Source organism: Mustela lutreola, chromosome 15 (genome assembly GCF_030435805.1).
Source record: "Mustela lutreola isolate mMusLut2 chromosome 15, mMusLut2.pri, whole genome shotgun sequence".
Classification (NCBI taxonomy): domain Eukaryota; kingdom Metazoa; phylum Chordata; class Mammalia; order Carnivora; family Mustelidae; genus Mustela; species Mustela lutreola.
The window spans coordinates 18,420,949-18,437,657 of NC_081304.1; the positions used below are offsets into that span (position 1 = coordinate 18,420,949).

Below are 16,709 nucleotides of genomic sequence, written 5' to 3' on the forward strand. Positions count from 1 at the left end.
CACAGTGGGCCACAGCACTGCAGGCAGCTGTGAGGCAGGACAAAGAGCTGTAAAGCAGCTGGAGTGGAGGTGTATGGACCAGTTCACGGTTATGCCACCCCAAGCAGAAAGGAATGGTGGCTTCCACTAGCATGGTGGTGGTGGAAATGTGAAGATTCAAGAGACATAGTTAAGAGGCAGAACCAATAGGACTCGGTGATAAACTACTCTCAGGAAAAGGGGCGAGTCATGCTTTTCAGCCATTAGCATCCACCCCCAGGGTGGCCTCACCCCCTTCCTGGCAATCCAAGAAATCATATGGTTCCAGGGCCTGTAGCTCCTTCCTCTGCCTACTGCTCAGCAAGTGGGTTCCAGTTTGATAAGAAAAGCCTTCCTGCGGTGGAGACCAAAAGGAAGAGGAAGGAGCTAGTCCATTCCTGCCGAGGAGGTTGTGGGAGAAGGAAGATGGCCAGAGCTGTGTATCCACTTCATGCCCTCTGGCTTCTGGAGTGGGTGCAGCTGCTCTTGGGACCTGGGGCCTTCCCCCCGGCCTGGGCCTTGAACCTGGACCCAAGGCAACTCACCTTGTACACAGGCCCCAATGGCAGCCACTTTGGGTTTTCACTGGACTTCTACAAGGACAACCAAGGGAGGTGAGCCTGGGTTGAAGTCTGGGTGTTGGGAGAGACCATCACCACTTCTGGGAGCCTCAAGCTCCCCATTTGTTACCTAGAGGTTGAGGAAAGAGACTTTTAGGCTCTACTTCAGAGTGAGCTCTTTTTAGGAATACTGGCAGGAACTAGCTCAGGTTAGAGTGTCAGGGAGGGGCACACATGCAGAGGTGGGCACCAACACTACAGCCAGAACAAAGGGAAGATAAAAGTTGATGGCTTACTTTTCCCTCAAGGCTCAGTTGTATGACCGATGCCACTTGGTCTCCTCAAAATACAGAGAGGAGCACTTATCTTAAAATGACTTGCCCCACTCCCACCTTGTTTTTCTACCCCATGCCCCTCATTCCCATCAAAATTACAAATATTTGAAAAGAAACAATGGAGCATTCACGGCCAGAATTAGCGGCAAAATCAGACTTCCAAGAATAGAATCCTGGTTCCTTCTCTTTACAGTAACTACCCTGCATGATGACTTATTGTGGTAGTCGCAAGGATGCCCACCCCTGGGGATGGCAGACAGTCTTCAAGTACCCACTTCTTGGGGGATTTCCTCTGCTGAAGAGTCACCTCCCCCAAAGTCCCCTTTCCAAGGTGGCCTACAACCAGTGGCTGATCAATGAGGAGTGTGGAGGGAGGAGAGATGTGGAAGGGTCTGATGTTCTCACCTCAACTTGGGATGGTTCTGAAAGGTCCTTCTAGTTCCAGAGCTCCTAGGATGTTGAGCCACACCTGTCATTGGGCCTGAATCTGCATCATACTCCTTTCCCTACCCACTCCTGTTCCTTTCCCTTTCTTTCTTTCTTTTTTTTATGATTTTATTTATTGGAGAGAGAGAGCACACAAGCAGGGGGAGCAGCAGGCAGAGGGAAAAGCAGGCTCCCTCCTGAATAAGCAGCTGGATATGGGACTCGATCCCAGGACCCTGGGATCCTGACCTGAGCCGAAGGCAGACACAACTGACTGAGCCACATAGGCATTCCGTTCCCTTTTTTTCTGCAGATATTGACCTCATAGGCATTACTTAAACATCCTGTGAGCTCAAAAACAAACAAAAAACAACCAAACAAAAAACAGAAAGAAAGAAAATAAAACATGGCATTATTGTCACCAATTTATATATGGTAGAACTATGACTTGAACTTACATCTACTAAGATCCTGTTATATCAGTACCCCACTTTAGAGGGGCTCAGTAGCTTCCCTAATCACCATTAAACCTAGCTCTCAGGAAGGTATCTGGTAACAGTCTTAAATACCAGGAAGCAGGGGCGCCTGGGTGGCTCAGTGGGTTAAAGCCTCTGCCTTCAGCTCAGGTCATGATCTCAGGGTCCTGGGATTGAGTCCCGCATTGGGCTCTCTGCTCAGCGGGGAGCCTGCTTCCTCCTCTCTCTCTCTCTCTCTCTGCCTGTCTCTCTGCCTACTTGTGATCTCTGTCAAATAAATAAATAAAATCTTAAAAAAAAAAAAAAATCCAGGGAGCATGTAAACAAACCCCTGACTTAAGGTGTGGGGCACAAGGGTGTGGGATGTGGGATGTGAAGTGTGGGTGGTGTGCAGATCTTAGGAGATCTTTTTCAGCAAGGAAGACAAACTCTTCATATTCTAACCAAACTAAACGGTTATAGTACCAGCTTTACCCTTAACTTACTAAATTACTTTACGCACGTGGTTTCCCTGCTGGGAGACAGCTTCCCTGGCCATAACATCAACAGGCTGACCTCCATGGTCTGTGATGCCCGGTTGAGGGAAGATGATCCAGTGCCCTCCAAGGCACACAGCCCTTCTGGGTAGTGCTCTCAGCGCAGGCGCCAGGGCATGTGGTACCTCGGGATTCGCCCCGCACTCACCCAGCTTTCCTACGCAGAGTGGCCATCGTGGTGGGCGCCCCACGGACCCTAGGCCCCAGCCAGGAGGAGACAGGCGGCGTGTTCCTGTGCCCCTGGAAGGCCGAGGGCACCCAGTGCACCATGCTGCCCTTCGACCTCAGTGAGTCCAGCGCAAGGAGGGAAAAGGAGGGGCTACAGGGGGCGTGGACAGCCGTGCTTAAGCGCCGCACCCTGATTGTGCCCTCCAGATGATGAGACCCGACAAGTAGGCTCCTACACCTTCCAAACCTTCAAGTCCCGGCAAGGACTGGGGGCGTCGGTGGTCAGCTGGAAGGACAACATTGTGGTGGGCGCTGCGGCACGGGGAACCGAGAGCAGTCGGGGGCAGGGACACGTGCGGGGGAGGAGGGGACCCGACTCCCGCTGGTTCCCCACTCTCCTGTGGCCCTGTTCCAGGCCTGCGCCCCCTGGCAGCACTGGAACGCCCTAGAAAAGACCGAAGAGGCTGAGAAGACGCCCGTAGGTGGCTGCTTCCTGGCTCAGCTCCAGAACGGCGCCCGCGCGGAGTACTCGCCCTGTCGGGATAACACCATGAGCCAGGTTTACCAGGAAAACGGCTTTAGTGAGTTCTGCTCTCCATTTGGCCTCCTCCCACTCACGGAGCCCTAAGCCCCGCCCCCAACCTCTACGCCCCACCCCGGCCCCGCCCCGGCCCCGACGCCCCCGCACACTCCCGGATCTGCCCCTTCGCTAACTCCTCCTCCTTCCGTCCCCCAATAGACGACCGGCGCTGCTGCGAAGCGGGCTTCAGCTCCGCGGTTACAGAGGCGAGAAGGGAGCCCAAGCGGCGTGGGGGCGGCTCCCAAGCAGGGTTCCTTCTCACTTCCTGGGCTTCCCTTTCAGGCTGGAGAGCTGGTGCTTGGGGCCCCTGGCGGCTATTTTTTCTTAGGTACCTGACCATCTGTACACCTCCCTCCCTTCTCTGGGCCTGGGGAGACTCCAGGAGTCTGGGTCCCCACACCCGCTGTCTCTCGCGCTCTAGGTCTGCTGGCGCGGGCTCCCATTGCCACTATCGTCTCGAGTTACCGCCCAGGCACCCTCTTGTGGCACGTGGCCTCTCAGAGCTTCTCCTTGGACTCCTACGAGCCGGAGTACGAGGACGGCTACCGGGGTAATCCCGGCCCCTCCCTTCTAGCCTCCCCGCGCCCTCAAAGCATCACCGCGCACTCCGCAGGCTGGGTCCTGCCCCTGCGGGAGCACCCTCAGGCCAACTCGGCTGGCCAACCCCGCACCTAAGGCGTCTTCACCCTCTGCGCCCACAGCTTCCTCGCCACGGCGCAAGTCCCATATACCCCTGCTTACCTTTCCCACCCTGGATTCGCAGCGTGGCCTAGGGCGGGGCTTGGCCTCAGTTTTCCCGTCAATACAACGCAGGGTTTGGCCTGGGTGGTCCCTGAGACCCTTTCTTCCTGTCCCTTGGCCCTCTCCCTGCTTCGCCCTCTCAGAAAGAGTAATTCGTGCTGTGTCTTCAGGGTACTCAGTGGCCGTGGGAGAGTTCGACGGGGATCTCAACACCACAGGCAAGAAATCCATTTAGGGGCAAAGGTTGGGAACCCCAACCCCGGGGAGGAGCACTTACAAGTCCTGCACCGAAGTCTCCCCTGGGTTGCAGAATGGCGGGTGGGAGGTGGGGTGGGTAGGTTCAAAGGACTTCATTCACTCTGGGGTCCGGCTCTCCCCAGAGTATGTCCTCGGTGCCCCCACCTGGAGCTGGACCCTGGGAGCGGTGAGTGCCCCCTGTCCTGCCACAGGGCATCCCAAAACCCCCGACCCCACTCCTCAGCCTCACAAGCCCTCTAAACCTCCTGCCTTTTCTCAATGGGAGGCTCTCCTGGGGAGCAAGAATGAGGCACTCCTTGCATTCTCTGTGCAGGTGGAAATTTTGAACTCGAACCACCGGACACTGCACAAGCTGCATGGAGAGCAGGTGGAGGCCCGCCATGGTGGGGGTGGCCGAAGCTGGGGAATTAGAACCCTAGAATATTCCAGGGATGGGAGGGGCAATGTGTAAGAGAGGGTGCCGGTCTAGGGGCAGGAATTAAGTATGCCTCCTCTTCCTGCAGATGGCTTCTTATTTTGGACACTCGGTGACCGTCACTGATGTAAATGGAGATGGGTGAGGGGCGCCCCATCCCTACCCGTTTTGGGTACCCAGTCATCAGAGGGGTTGACTGTTTTCGGTCTCCTCCTTTCCTTGCCCACTCCCACATGACAACCAAGGAGGGGAGAGGGAGGGCGAGAATGGAATGGGCAAGATTTGGCTCAGGCCTGCATCATCCCCCTAACCCACCCCACCGCGCTGCCCGTCTGGCCTGCAGGAGGCACGACCTGCTGGTGGGCGCACCACTGTACATGGAGAGCCGCACTGACCACAAACTGGCCGAGGTGGGGCGCGTGTACTTGTTCCTGCAGCCTCGAGGTCACCACGTGCTGGGCACCCCCAGCCTCCTGCTGACCGGCACTCAGCTCTACGGGCGATTTGGCTCAGCCATCGCACCCCTGGGCGACCTCGACAGGGATGGCTACAATGGTAAGGGAAGAGAGGAGCCCCACTTGCTGCGAAATGGTTAACAGTCATAGCAAAGATCATGGGTTTGACCAGAGGGCCGCCAGAGCCGGGAACCAGGCTTTTGGGGAGAAGAGTTGAAAGGGACCACTTAGGATTTGTTTGCATCCATCCAGGCAAGAGAAGGTGACCACCTGGCTGTGGATTTTGGCGGTGGAGTTAGAGATGGGTTGATTTCACAGGTATTTAGTACCTGGACTATTAAGACTTGATGGGTGGCTGGATGTGGAGCAAAGAGAGAGCCAGGAGTTGAGGGGGTGTGGTGCCTTCACTGCCTGGAACTCAGGCCAAGTAGCGGGACTGGGAAAGGGAGGGCAGGGGGGCGGAGATCAGCAGGTCAGCCCTGGGCATGTTTGACCTCGAAAGACTTGGGAACATTAGGCAGACTTCCAGAGAAAAACCATGTGTGCTTTCCCCACTGGCACCAGAGAGTTCCAAGTGAGAGACAGAGGCTTCAGGAGGGTGAATGAGGTCCCCAGCACCTGTGAAGTAAAAAAAGGCATCGGACAAAGCCCTGGGGAGCAAGAGCGCTTAGGGGACTCCTAGAGGAAGTGAGTCTAGAAAGGAGACAGGAGTGTCCAGAGAAGTAGGAGAGAAACCAGGAGATCTCTTGGCCCTGAACTGAAGGAAGAGAGTGCTCTGAGCAGGAGGAAGGGGGTCAGCGGCTCCAGATGCTTCTGAAAGACATCATTAGATGGGGTTGGAGAAGTCTCTTTGGGCTTTAGCAAGAAGGAAGTCATTGGTGACAATGAGAGGAAGTGGTTTCAGGGCTGGGTAGGCACAGAAGTCGGAATGCCATGGGGTAGAGTCAGGAATGGAAGTGAAGAACTGGAGGCAGCCAGTGTAGACAGCTCTCGCAACCAGTTTGTGAAAGGACAAAAAGAAGGAGGAGGAAGAGGAGGAGGAGGAATGGGGGGAGGGGAAGGGGGAAGGGAGAGGAGGGAGGGAAGGAAGGAAGGAAGAAAGAAAGAAATGATTCCTGAAAGGAGAGGAGGCTCAAGAGAAGGTTATTCTATTTCAAAGCCGATGAAGTAGGTTGAATGTGGAGGACATGATCTGGTGGGGAAACAGGGTGGTGAGGGAAGCGAGCAGGAGGGTCCCCGTGATGCTCGGTGGGCGAGGCTGGGCTGGGATTGTTTAGCCTGGTGGCAGGGCACAGGAGTTGGGGAAAGTGGGTTTGCATTTACACCACAACAGTGGGACTGCTTCTCTCTGTGAAGGAGGTAGGGGACTGGGAGCTTGAAGAAAGTTTGAAATAGGTGTGAGCAGAGTGGGAGAGGGGGCTGAGCAGACCCCCTCAGGACAGCTGGGCAGCATCTTGATCCCTAGTTTCCATGGGTGGCGAGGAATCCCTGGGGCCCCATCTGCCGAGGTCTGGCCAGACTTGCTGAGGACTGGCAATGGGGTAAGGTGGCAGAGGATATGACCGGGGTGGTCGAATGGTCAGAAATAAGGAAGAGATGAAGATGTTAAAGGTCAGGGGCGCCTGGGTGGCTCAGTCATTAAGTGTCTGCCTTCAGCTCAGGTCATGATACCAGAATCCTGGGATCGAGCTCTGCATTGGGTTGCCTGCTTGGCAGGAAGCCTGCTTCTCCCTCCCCCACTCCCCCTGCTTGTGTTCCCTCTCTTGCTGTCTCTCTCTGTCAAATACATAAATAAAATATTAAAAAAAAAAAAAAAAAAGATGCTAGGGCACGTGGGTGGCTCAGTGGGTTAAACCTCTGACTTCGGCTCAGGTCATGATCCCAGGGTCCTGGAATCGAGCCCCACATCCGGCTCCCTGCTCAGCGGGAAGCCTGCTTCCCCCTCTCTCTCTCTCTCTCTCTCTGCCTGCCTCTCCGCCTACTTGTGATCTCTGCCTGTCAAGTAAATAAATAAAATCTTAAAAAAAAAAATATGCTAATGATCAGGAGAGAGGGGAGGCCCAGAACCTGGGGATGAGACTGGTCAGGGTGGTCTTATTTGGATGAATTCTTTGTAACTCAATCAGAAAAATCAATAGATTTTTTAAAGGAAAAAACGTCCGTAGAAAACAAAGTCAGAAGACAAGGAAAGACAGTTACAACATATACATAAAAGTTCTTATTCCTGTCACATGTAAAGGATTCTTACAAATTAATAAGATTATGATGATTAACAAATACATTTTCAAGAGTGGTCTTAAAAGTTATTAGTGATGACAAGCCCCTAGTGTGGCTCTGAGTTCGCATGGTGGAATTGAAATGGGGTGAAGGGGGAGCCTTCAGTTAGCTCAGTTGGTTAAGCATCTGACTCTTGATTTTTTTTTTTTTTTAAAGATTTTATTTATTTATTTGACAGAGAGAGAGATTACAAGTAGGCAGAGAGAGAGAGGAGGAAGCAGGCTCCCTGCTGAGCAGAGAGCCCGATGCGGGACTCGATCCCAGGACTCTGAGATCATGACCTGAGCCGAAGGCAGCGGCTTAACCCACTGAGCCACCCAGGCGCCCCTGACTCTTGATTTTGACTCAAGTCATGACCTCAGGGTCATAGGATAGAGCCCCGAGCTGGGCTCTGTGCTGGGCGTGGAGCCTGCTTGGGATTCTCTCTCTCCCTCTACCCCTCCTGCTAGCACACACAGGCATTCTCTCTCTCTCTAAACAAATAGTCTGGAAGGAAGGAAGGGTGGGGGGAGGGAGGGAGAGAAAGAAATGGATGAAGTTCCTTAGGGGAAAAGGGGGCCACTACTTAATAGGTCTTGGTTATTTAATCTTCTGGGACTCAGTTTTTTCATCTAAAATGGAATAATAGTGCCCAATTTTCAGGATTAAATGAAATCATGTCAATATATTTTCCTCAATGGACACCAAGGGCTGCTACTGTTTTTATAATCATCCTACTTGGTGGGTCTCTTTTGTTCTGAGTTGTAAACTCCTGGAGGGAAGGGCAGCTGCCTCCTTGACACTGAATTTTGCATCCCTCTGCTGGTCTCCTGGAGTCTGTGGGAGAGGGAGCTTGGGGCCACCTGGATAACAAAACAGAAAATGGTAGCAAACAGCCATTGCCTTTCTGTTGCTCCTTCCAGATGTTGCAGTGGCCGCCCCCTATGGAGGTCCCAGTGGTCGGGGCCAAGTGCTGGTGTTCCTGGGTGGGAGTGAGGGGCTGAGTTCACGCCCCTCCCAGATCCTGGACAGCCCCTTCCCAGCAGGCTCTGGCTTCGGCTTCTCCCTGCGAGGTGCCACAGACATCGATGACAATGGATTCCCAGGTGCCCCTGGAATGCCTCCAGTAGCCCAGAAGGGCTCTTGGGTATTAGCCGGAGATGCTGAAAGACACAGTCAGGGGCCTAGGCCTCACTGAGTTTTCTGACCCTTCTGGGAGGCTGGGAAGCTGGGGGTGAGGGGTAGGTCAAAACTCCAGTGGGGGAAATGGTGTGGGAACCCCTGAAGACCCCAAGCCTCCTCTAACTGGTGATTCTGATCCCTCCACCATCTGTAGACCTACTGGTGGGAGCTTATGGGGCCAACAAGGTGGCTGTATACAGGTGAGTGCTGGCCCCAGGGGGACCGTGGGGGAGGGTCCACACCATCAAAGGCTCCTGGGCCAGGAGGATCCACAATAGCGAGCCTCTCCCCATTCTGCCAGAGCTCAGCCAGTGGTGATGGCCAGTGTCCAGCTGTTGGTACAAGATTCACTGAATCCTGCTGTGAAGAATTGTGTCCTGCCCCAGACCCAGAAGCGCGTTACTTGGTAGGAGGCAGAGGGCAAGGATGGGTCGGGTGAGGTCTGGAACCTTAAGGGGCCCTAGCTCCTGAGCCCAAATCCTATCTTTGTAGCTTTAATATACAGATGTGCGTAGGAGCTACTGGGCACAACATTCCTCAGCAGCTGCGTGAGTGTCGTCATGGGAACAGAAGGGCGGGGTGTCTGGGCTCCGTTGGAGGCTAGCCTGGGAGACCCTGACCCTCCCCTCTCGCCTTGCCAGCCATAAATGCAGAGCTGCAGCTGGACCGGCAGAAGCCCCGCCAGGGCCGGCGGGTGCTTCTGCTGAATTCTCTACTGGTGGACACCATGCTGCGTCTGGACCTGGGCGGGAGACAGAGCCCCATCTGTCACACCACCATGGCCTTCCTCCGAGTACACCCGGGCGGGGGATGGGAAGGGCTGGATGTGTGCAAGCCTGTTCCTCTAGCCCTGGGTTGTGGGCCTGGGGCTAGGGGTACGGGAGTGGTTAATGGGACGTGTCTGGCAGGGTGCCTGCTCTGACTCTTGTCCCCTCCCTAGGACGAGGCCGATTTCCGGGACAAGCTGAGCCCCATCGTGCTCAGCTTCAATGTGTCCTTGCAGCCCAGGAAGGATGGAGTAGCCCCTGCTGTCGTGCTTCACGGAGACACCCATGTCCAAGAGCAGGTCTGGGGGGAAACGGGCAATGGAGGGGCAGGACCTCTACCAGAAAGTCAGGGTTAGGGTTAGTGTCCAATTCCTAACAGGATCCCCAAAACCTTGATGTGACTACTCATCTCCAATGTCTTCTCTAAACCTTAATGAAAACCCCCAAGTCTCAAAATTCCTTAAACCCTGTTCCAAGCCCCACGTGTGGTTTATGTCACCTGTCAACTCCGACAAACCCATAAACCCCGATGTCACTGTCCTGATATTGTCCCAAACGCTGATGTAGATTCTGAAGCCATGGTGTCAGCTCCAAACTCCTTTTCATCCTCGGACCTTCTAATTCCCTTGGCCCTGATGTGACCCCCCAAACTTCACATGTCCCCAACTCACCCGCACCCCTCACTGTGCCTCTTCTAGACCCGCATCATCCTGGACTGTGGGGAAGATGACGTGTGTGTGCCCCAGCTCCAGCTCTCCGCCAGCGTGTGAGGAGGCGTGGGCCCCATGATGCCCCTTCACCACCTGGGGCCGCCCCCCTCACCCCACCCAGACCCTGGGCCCGGGGCCAGGCCTCCTCCGCTTTACTCCCTTCTCCCCATAGAATGGGGTCCCCACTCCTCATCGGAGCCAATAACGTGCTGGAGCTGCGGATGATTGCAGCCAATGAGGGCGAGGGGGCCTACGAAGCCCAGCTGGCCGTCCACCTGCCCACAGGTGCCCACTACATGCGGGCCATCAGCGACATCAAGGTGAGGCCCCACCTCGGGGGCATTCCCAGGGACCTGCGGGGTGCAAGAGCCTTGCCTCTCCTTTTGCAGCTGAGAGGCCCCACTTCTCTTAGGCATGGTTGTAATTGTAATTGGGAAAAGGAGTATTTGCTAATAGCGTAAAATCCGAGGGCTCTTCTAAAGCCCAAAAGGAAAATGGCTCAGGAACTAGGTGTTAGCAGGAACTCTCCACCTCTCCACCCCGGCACACAAGCCCCCTCCGGACTTTCCGAGAGCGCTTACATATACCTAAGATACCCCAACCATCTTCTTTCTTGAAACTCCCTCCCTGAAGGGCTTTGAGAGACTCATCTGTAACCAGAAGAAGGAGAATGAGACCAAGATGGTGTTGTGTGAGCTGGGCAACCCCATGAAGAGGAACGCCCGGGTGAGGCCCCAAGGCATGGGTACTGGGTCCTCGCCACCAGGGCTCAGACACAGCTGAGTTTTAGGAGCTGGGCTTGGAGTCCTGTAGCTCTGGGTGGGAATCCTGGTCCTCACACTCCCTGTGTTCTTGGCCTAGTGGCTTTCCCTCTCTCAGTGGGTTTCTGAGATAATGGGACAAGGCTGCCCAGAGTGGGCATCTGTCTGGGCTGTGACTTTGGCCCTCCCCGTCTCTCAGATAGGAATCACGATGTTGGTAAGTGTGGAGAACCTGGAAGAGGCCGGCGAGCATGTGTCATTCTGGCTGCAGATCAGAAGGTACTGGACTGGGGAACATACCTACCCACCACCCTTCCCCTGGTTGATCCTGATGCAGACACTCTCAGAGGCCCTCCTTCCAGAAGGATCTTTTGGAACGTCTGCTCTGTAGACATCCCCGTTCCCTTTCTTCCCCCAGAGACTTGTTTCTGAGTCTTGGAGCCCTAGAAGCTCTTTCACAGGTCTAACTTCAGTGTGGCGTGCTGACTGTGCGGTTAGCGCTTTCCCAAATGCCTGAAATTCTGGCCCTGCCCAGAGAGTTGTGATGTCCACTGGGCTGTGTCCCTGACCTGCTTCTCCTTATCCCTTTTCCTCCAGCAAGAACAGCCAGAATCCGAATAGCGAGGCTGTGCTGCTGGATGTCCCGGTCCGGGCAGAGGCCCACGTGGAGCTTCGAGGGTGAGACCAGGGACAGACCAGGGAGATAGTGGGCAGAACCCTTGCTTCACAGGGCCTTGGGGGAACCCCTACAGGTGACTCAGCTGATCAAGCTCACCTGGAGGGATTCGGGGCCCACAGGAACTCCTTTCCAGCCTCCCTGGTGGTAATAGCCGAAGAAGACAGCAGGGAGAACAGCTCCAACATCTGGGGCCCCAAAGTGGAGCACACCTACGAGGTAGGAAGGGCCTTCCAGGACCCAGGCTGGGGTGGGGCAGGGCCCAGGAGCTGCGCCGTGGGCGCTGAGCCACCTGACATCCGACCACCACCACCCGCCAGCTCCACAACAATGGCCCTGGCGCTGCGAGTGGCCTCCGGCTCAGCCTCTGCCTCCCTGGCCAGTCCCAGCCTTCTGACCTGCTCTACATCCTGGACATACAGCCCCAGGGGGGGCTTCAGTGCTCCCCCCAGCCCACACCTAACCCCTACAAGGTGAGAGCCTGGGTGAAAGAAAGACTTGTGGCTGGGGCCTCAGCCCATCAACCAGAGCCCCTCCCGGAGTTGGGGGGCGGGATGAGTGGAGCTCAGACCAACTGCTTGCCTCCCCAGCTGAACTGGAGGCAGCCTACCCCCAGCCCTTCCCCTACGTCCCCTGGGCGTCACAAGCGGGAGCGCAGACAGGCGTCCCTGCCAGGGTCCGACCAGCCCACCAGGCCTCAGGATCCAGTTCTCCTGGTGAGCAGGCTCCGTGGTCTCCAGCCGGGGCCTCCCTGGGGCGCAGGGGCAGAGGCTCTGGGAGGCAGGGCGAGGGGCCCACGGTGTGATGCAGGCCTCGGGTGGACCGCAGGTGAATATGAAGGGTGGGGCTTGTGTCTGGGGCCCGCTGTGGGTCCTTGAATCTTTAAATGTTCCCAGTACGTTAAAGAAAATGAAGACATGCCAAAGCAGAGTTACAAAAATTCTGGGTGTCGAATGCTGTATGATGACCCCCTTCTTCCCGCCCTTTCCCTGCATCTCTGCAACCCTGTGAGCAGCCCCGTTTAGAGATAAGGGCAGAAGCTTGATTCTGAAGCTCTTCCTGGGGGGGGGGGGGGGGGTGGCCGGAGCTCCCTGTCCTCCCTGCCCCTTTCTACGATTGGGTCCTTGGGGTGGTGAGGGCTGAGGGGTCCGAAGGGCTGGGAACTGATGACGCATCCCCTTAGAGCTGCGACTCGGGGCCGCATACGGTGGTGCAGTGTGAGCTGCAGGAGATGGCGCGAGGCCAGCGGGCCATGGTCAGGGTGCTGGCCTTCCTGCAGCTGTCCAGCCTCCAACAGGTTGGGGCGGGGCCGGGGGGGGCGGAGAGAATACCAGGGGCGGGGCTTTATGGGGGTGTGTGCTGGGGCGGGGCTTTATGGGGGCAGGGACCACGCCTGCTCTGGGCCAGATGGGGCCACAAGGGGTGAAGAGGGAGTGAGCGCAGGGCTTACTTTTGAGGGGACAGGATTAGGCCAGGACCAGGACTCCTGCGACCAGCAGGCCCATGTAAATGGCTTTCACCGCACCCCGTTCAGAGGCCCCTGGATCAGTTCGTGCTGCAGTCGCAAGCTTGGTTCAATGTCTCCTCGCTTCCCTACGCTGTGCCCGCCCTCAGCCTGCCCAGTGGGGAAGCTCTGGTGAGTACAAGCCTGTGGGACCCACTGTCTTCCCAAGCCTCCGTGCCCCACAGGATGGGGGCGGGGCATCCCCGGGTCTGAGGGGTGGCACAAGTGGGTGGCTCGGTTGGGGGTCCTCAGCCCACAAGTCTGAGTCTTTGGGAGAGGCAGGTGTCAAGGTGTCTGAGAAAACATGTGGGTTTGCCCTCAGGTGCAGACGCAGCTGCTTCGCACCTTGGAGCGGGACATTCCCATCTGGTGGGTACTGGTAGGGGTGCTCGGCGGCCTGGTGTTGCTCACTCTCCTGGTCCTGGCCATGTGGAAGGTGAGGCATAAAGGGACTTTGGGGTCCCTGGGTGGGCACAGGCTTGACCCTGCCCGACCTCACAGGGAGGCAGAGAGATGGTGACCCAGGGTCTGTCCGCATCTCCACTAGTAAGTGCTGTTCTCCAGAGAACCTCTCCCAGGCCACAGACCCCTGGGAGAGGGGCACCTAAAATCCCTAGGGCCTTGCAGCCTGTTTCCCGCTGAGAGGAAGAGTCCCAGGAAGGGAGCCCTGCCTTCAGGGATTCCTTGGCTGCTGAGCAGGACAGGGCTCACCTCCAGACTCCTTCTCTGAGTCTGATGCAGACCCTCTGGGGAGGCCCTGCGGGGTCACTCCCTCCTCTGTGCCAGGAGGGCTGTTCTCAAACTCAATTAAGTGCTCAAGCCCTGGGAAGTCATAGTGCTTTTAGGGAAAATCATGCATTAGACTTATAGTCATCAAATACATGTCACTGTGAGCTTGAGTCACATGGAGACCTAGCAGCCAATATTTAAGAAAAATTCAGGGAAAGGGCAGGGCACCTGGGTGGCTCAGTCCGTTAAGCGTCTGCCTTCAGCTCAGGTTATGATCTTGGGGTTCTAGGACTGACCCCTGCATGGGGCTCCCTGTTCAGCAAGGAGTCTACTTCTCCCTCTCCCTCTGCCCTTCCTCCCTGCTCATACTTTCTCTGTCTCTCAAAAAAGTAATCTTTTTTAAAAATTCAGGGGGAAAAAAATTAAAAACAGTAACTTGTGACATATGTTATCTCAGAATGGGGAAGGCCTCCATTTGTGCACGCAGGGGGATCTAAGTGTGCTGGTCCGGGGAGAGGACCTTGTGACTGGCTGCTTTCTAGCCTGCTTCTTCAACTGCTGCTCGGGGGCCCACTGATGATCTTTACATCCTGTCCCCGGCCCCTGTGCACCCCCAGGTTGGCTTCTTCAAGCGCAACCGGCCGCCACTAGAAGAAGATGAGGAGGACGAATGAGGGGGTGGCCCATGCCCTGTCCTATGAGGAAGGCTGGGAGCTGTGTCTGCTCTGCCCCTTCTTCAAGGTGCTCCCCCCAGCTCTGCTCACCCGTGGCTTGGAGCTGTCCCATGGAGGCCTCCTGGGATTCTCCCCCTCTGGTGAGAGCTGGCCACTCCTTTCCCTGCTGCCAAATAAAGAGCTCCAATCCCCAGCATGCTGTCTCCTCTCGGGTCAGTGAAGAGAAGGGGACCGGGGACAGGTGATGCTTGGAGAGAGGGGTTGGGGCTGGCAGAAGTGTGAGCAGAGTTGCCTGTTACAGACAAAAGTTGTCCATTACTGTCTTTGGGAGTTTCTGGGAGCAAAGAGTGGGGGCAAAACAGAGGAGAAAGGGTGGCAGAGCCTCCAAGAAAGACTGGAGGGGGATGGGGTATCCGAGGGTAGCTGGGTGCATATGGAGACTGGGGGCATCAGAGAAGGCAGGCTGGTCCCTGGTGGACAGCTTTATTTATTTATTTATTTATTTTTCTTGTGGACAGCTTTAAACAGTATTTTTTTTTCCATGATTTTGGAGAGATAATTCTCAAGTGGACCTGGGATTTGGGAACATAACCTGCACTCCCCACTCCCATTGAAATAAACAAACAAACAAAACGCCTTTAAAGCCAGCTTCAGAGTGAAGAGGGGGCAGAGGGAAGCTGACTAAGCCCTCAGCCTGAAAAAGGGAGAGGAGAAAAGGCTTTGCTGTCCAGGGAGAGAAGCACACCAGGGATAGGAGAGCAGACTCTGCTGTCCAGCTCCCCTTCCTCCCCATCAAGGAGAAGCTGTTCAGTTAGGAAAGCACCCCAGGCAGGGGTGCTAGGAGCAGAATACAACTCTCCCTCCTCTGCCCGCCAACACTGGAGTCCCAGGATAGACAGGAAGGGGGAGGGAGTCCACCTGGAGTCCTGAGAAATGTGTTGATTGATGGGTTCAGTAAATATTGATTGAGCCCCTCCCATGTGCCCGGGACTCTGCCAGCGCTGAGATGGAGCAGTGAAGAGAGCCAAGTTCTGGCCCCTTGTGAGACTCACATTCAACCAGGGGTAAAGAATAAATGAGCATGTACATGTGCGGTCAGTGGTGGTCAGTACTGGGAGTAAGAACCCAGGGAAGGAGATTCTGGTGGAACTATGTGGAAGAGAGCTGCCATCTTAGTTAGAGCTGTCAGGGAAGGCCTCTCTGATGAGGGGAGCAGAGAGAGGGATGAATGAGCCTGGTGGCTGCTCAGGAATAAGAGCGTGATCTGGATGGAAAGAGCAACAGCTGAGAAGGCGCTGAGGTGAGAGCAGGCTTGAGGTGTTGAAGTGAAAGCAAGGAGACCCGTGGACCAGAGGCCAGCACGGTCCAGATGAGGACAGGGGTGGGGGCAGGAGGGCAGCACCTTTTGGCCATTCGTAGGACTTGGGACTAGATGCCAGGTGTTGGGGGAGGCCATTGAGGAACAGACTTACCTCACAAGCGCGGCTGCTATTTGATTTTACCCAAAGGGATAAAAGGTAAATTTTGCAAAGGAAACAATTTGACATCCATGCATGGCAAGTTCTAGAACAGGTTTTTAGTTGGGTGACTTTTCCTAGGAAAAGATTAAGCTGCTGTGATCCTTACACACCAGCCAGACTCCCTCTCCACCCCACCATCGCAACTGGATAGTGCCAGACAGTCGATCTTGATCCCGCAAAGCATTTGGCATTTGCCCTTATAGACAAGACAGAACATGAGCTGGATTTAAAACTGAGCAATTTTGATAAAGCTGAAGGAGATCCCTATGAGGCTGTTCCAAAGCTCTATCCCAGCCCTGAGCTGCCTAGCACTGTCCTGAGTCCCCTCCATGGAGGCAGGGAGGCCGCTCTCTCCCACCCTACAGATGGCTGCTGGCTGTGAGGGAACTCCAACACAATGGGTAACTGCAGCCGATTCAAGGCAGCCTGGACAGATTGTGAAGTTGGGTTGAAACCAACAAGATGAAATTCACCAGGGATGAGTGCTAAATCCTGTGCTGAGATTGCGAAAATTTGGTTACATAAGAAGAGGGCTGGGAAAATCTGGTTAGATGGAAATTTATGAGAGAGAAAGAGGGAGGGAAGGGGAGAGGGAAAGACAAGAAAGAGAGGGAGGGGAGGAGGGAAGGGAAAAGGGAGAGGAAGAGAAAAAGAATCTGGTATCACAAACTTACAACAAGGTCCCCTTAAGTCAGAAGAGCCAACCAGGGGACCCAACCAAGAGAGGAGCCTGCTGTCTTCTGGGGGACAAGGTCCTTGCTCTAGGTATCCAGTTCCCCTTGGGGCACCACCTCGTGAGAAGCAGGTGAAAGCCAAGGAAAAGCAAGAGCATAATATCAAATTAGATGAGGATTTGGCAGCCCAGAAGCTGAATGAGAATGACAACCAGAAACTGGAAAGAAAGTGAGCTTGGCTGAGCCTAGGTCAGGCTTCAAATGTGGGGTTCAAAATGTGGGGTTCAG

General features: G+C 55.3%; 1 protein-coding gene across 3 annotated transcripts; it reads left to right on the forward strand.

Moving 5' to 3' along the window:
- Nucleotides 1-348: 348 nt before the first annotated feature.
- ITGA2B (integrin subunit alpha 2b) lies at nt 349-14,420 on the forward strand. 3 transcript variants are annotated; one of them, XM_059149352.1, is made up of 31 exons: nt 353-632; nt 2,517-2,638; nt 2,727-2,824; nt 2,935-3,100; nt 3,259-3,305; nt 3,382-3,427; nt 3,521-3,649; nt 4,011-4,058; nt 4,221-4,264; nt 4,412-4,465; nt 4,602-4,654; nt 4,857-5,068; nt 8,148-8,330; nt 8,561-8,606; nt 8,708-8,812; nt 8,899-8,954; nt 9,048-9,199; nt 9,347-9,472; nt 9,872-9,939; nt 10,056-10,203; nt 10,517-10,609; nt 10,844-10,923; nt 11,242-11,322; nt 11,443-11,539; nt 11,641-11,793; nt 11,911-12,036; nt 12,217-12,327; nt 12,504-12,617; nt 12,855-12,956; nt 13,147-13,260; nt 14,171-14,420. In XM_059149352.1, exons 1-31 carry the CDS (start codon nt 445-447, stop codon nt 14,225-14,227), a joined length of 3,219 nt encoding a protein of 1,072 aa, XP_059005335.1. In that variant the 5' UTR covers nt 353-444; the 3' UTR covers nt 14,228-14,420. The 3 variants fall into 3 exon arrangements, with proteins under 3 accessions (XP_059005337.1, XP_059005335.1, XP_059005336.1); XM_059149353.1 differs by lacking the exon at nt 12,217-12,327 and having other exon boundaries at nt 356-632; XM_059149354.1 differs by lacking the exons at nt 13,147-13,260; nt 14,171-14,420 and having other exon boundaries at nt 349-632; nt 12,785-12,891.
- Nucleotides 14,421-16,709: the final 2,289 nt, after the last annotated feature.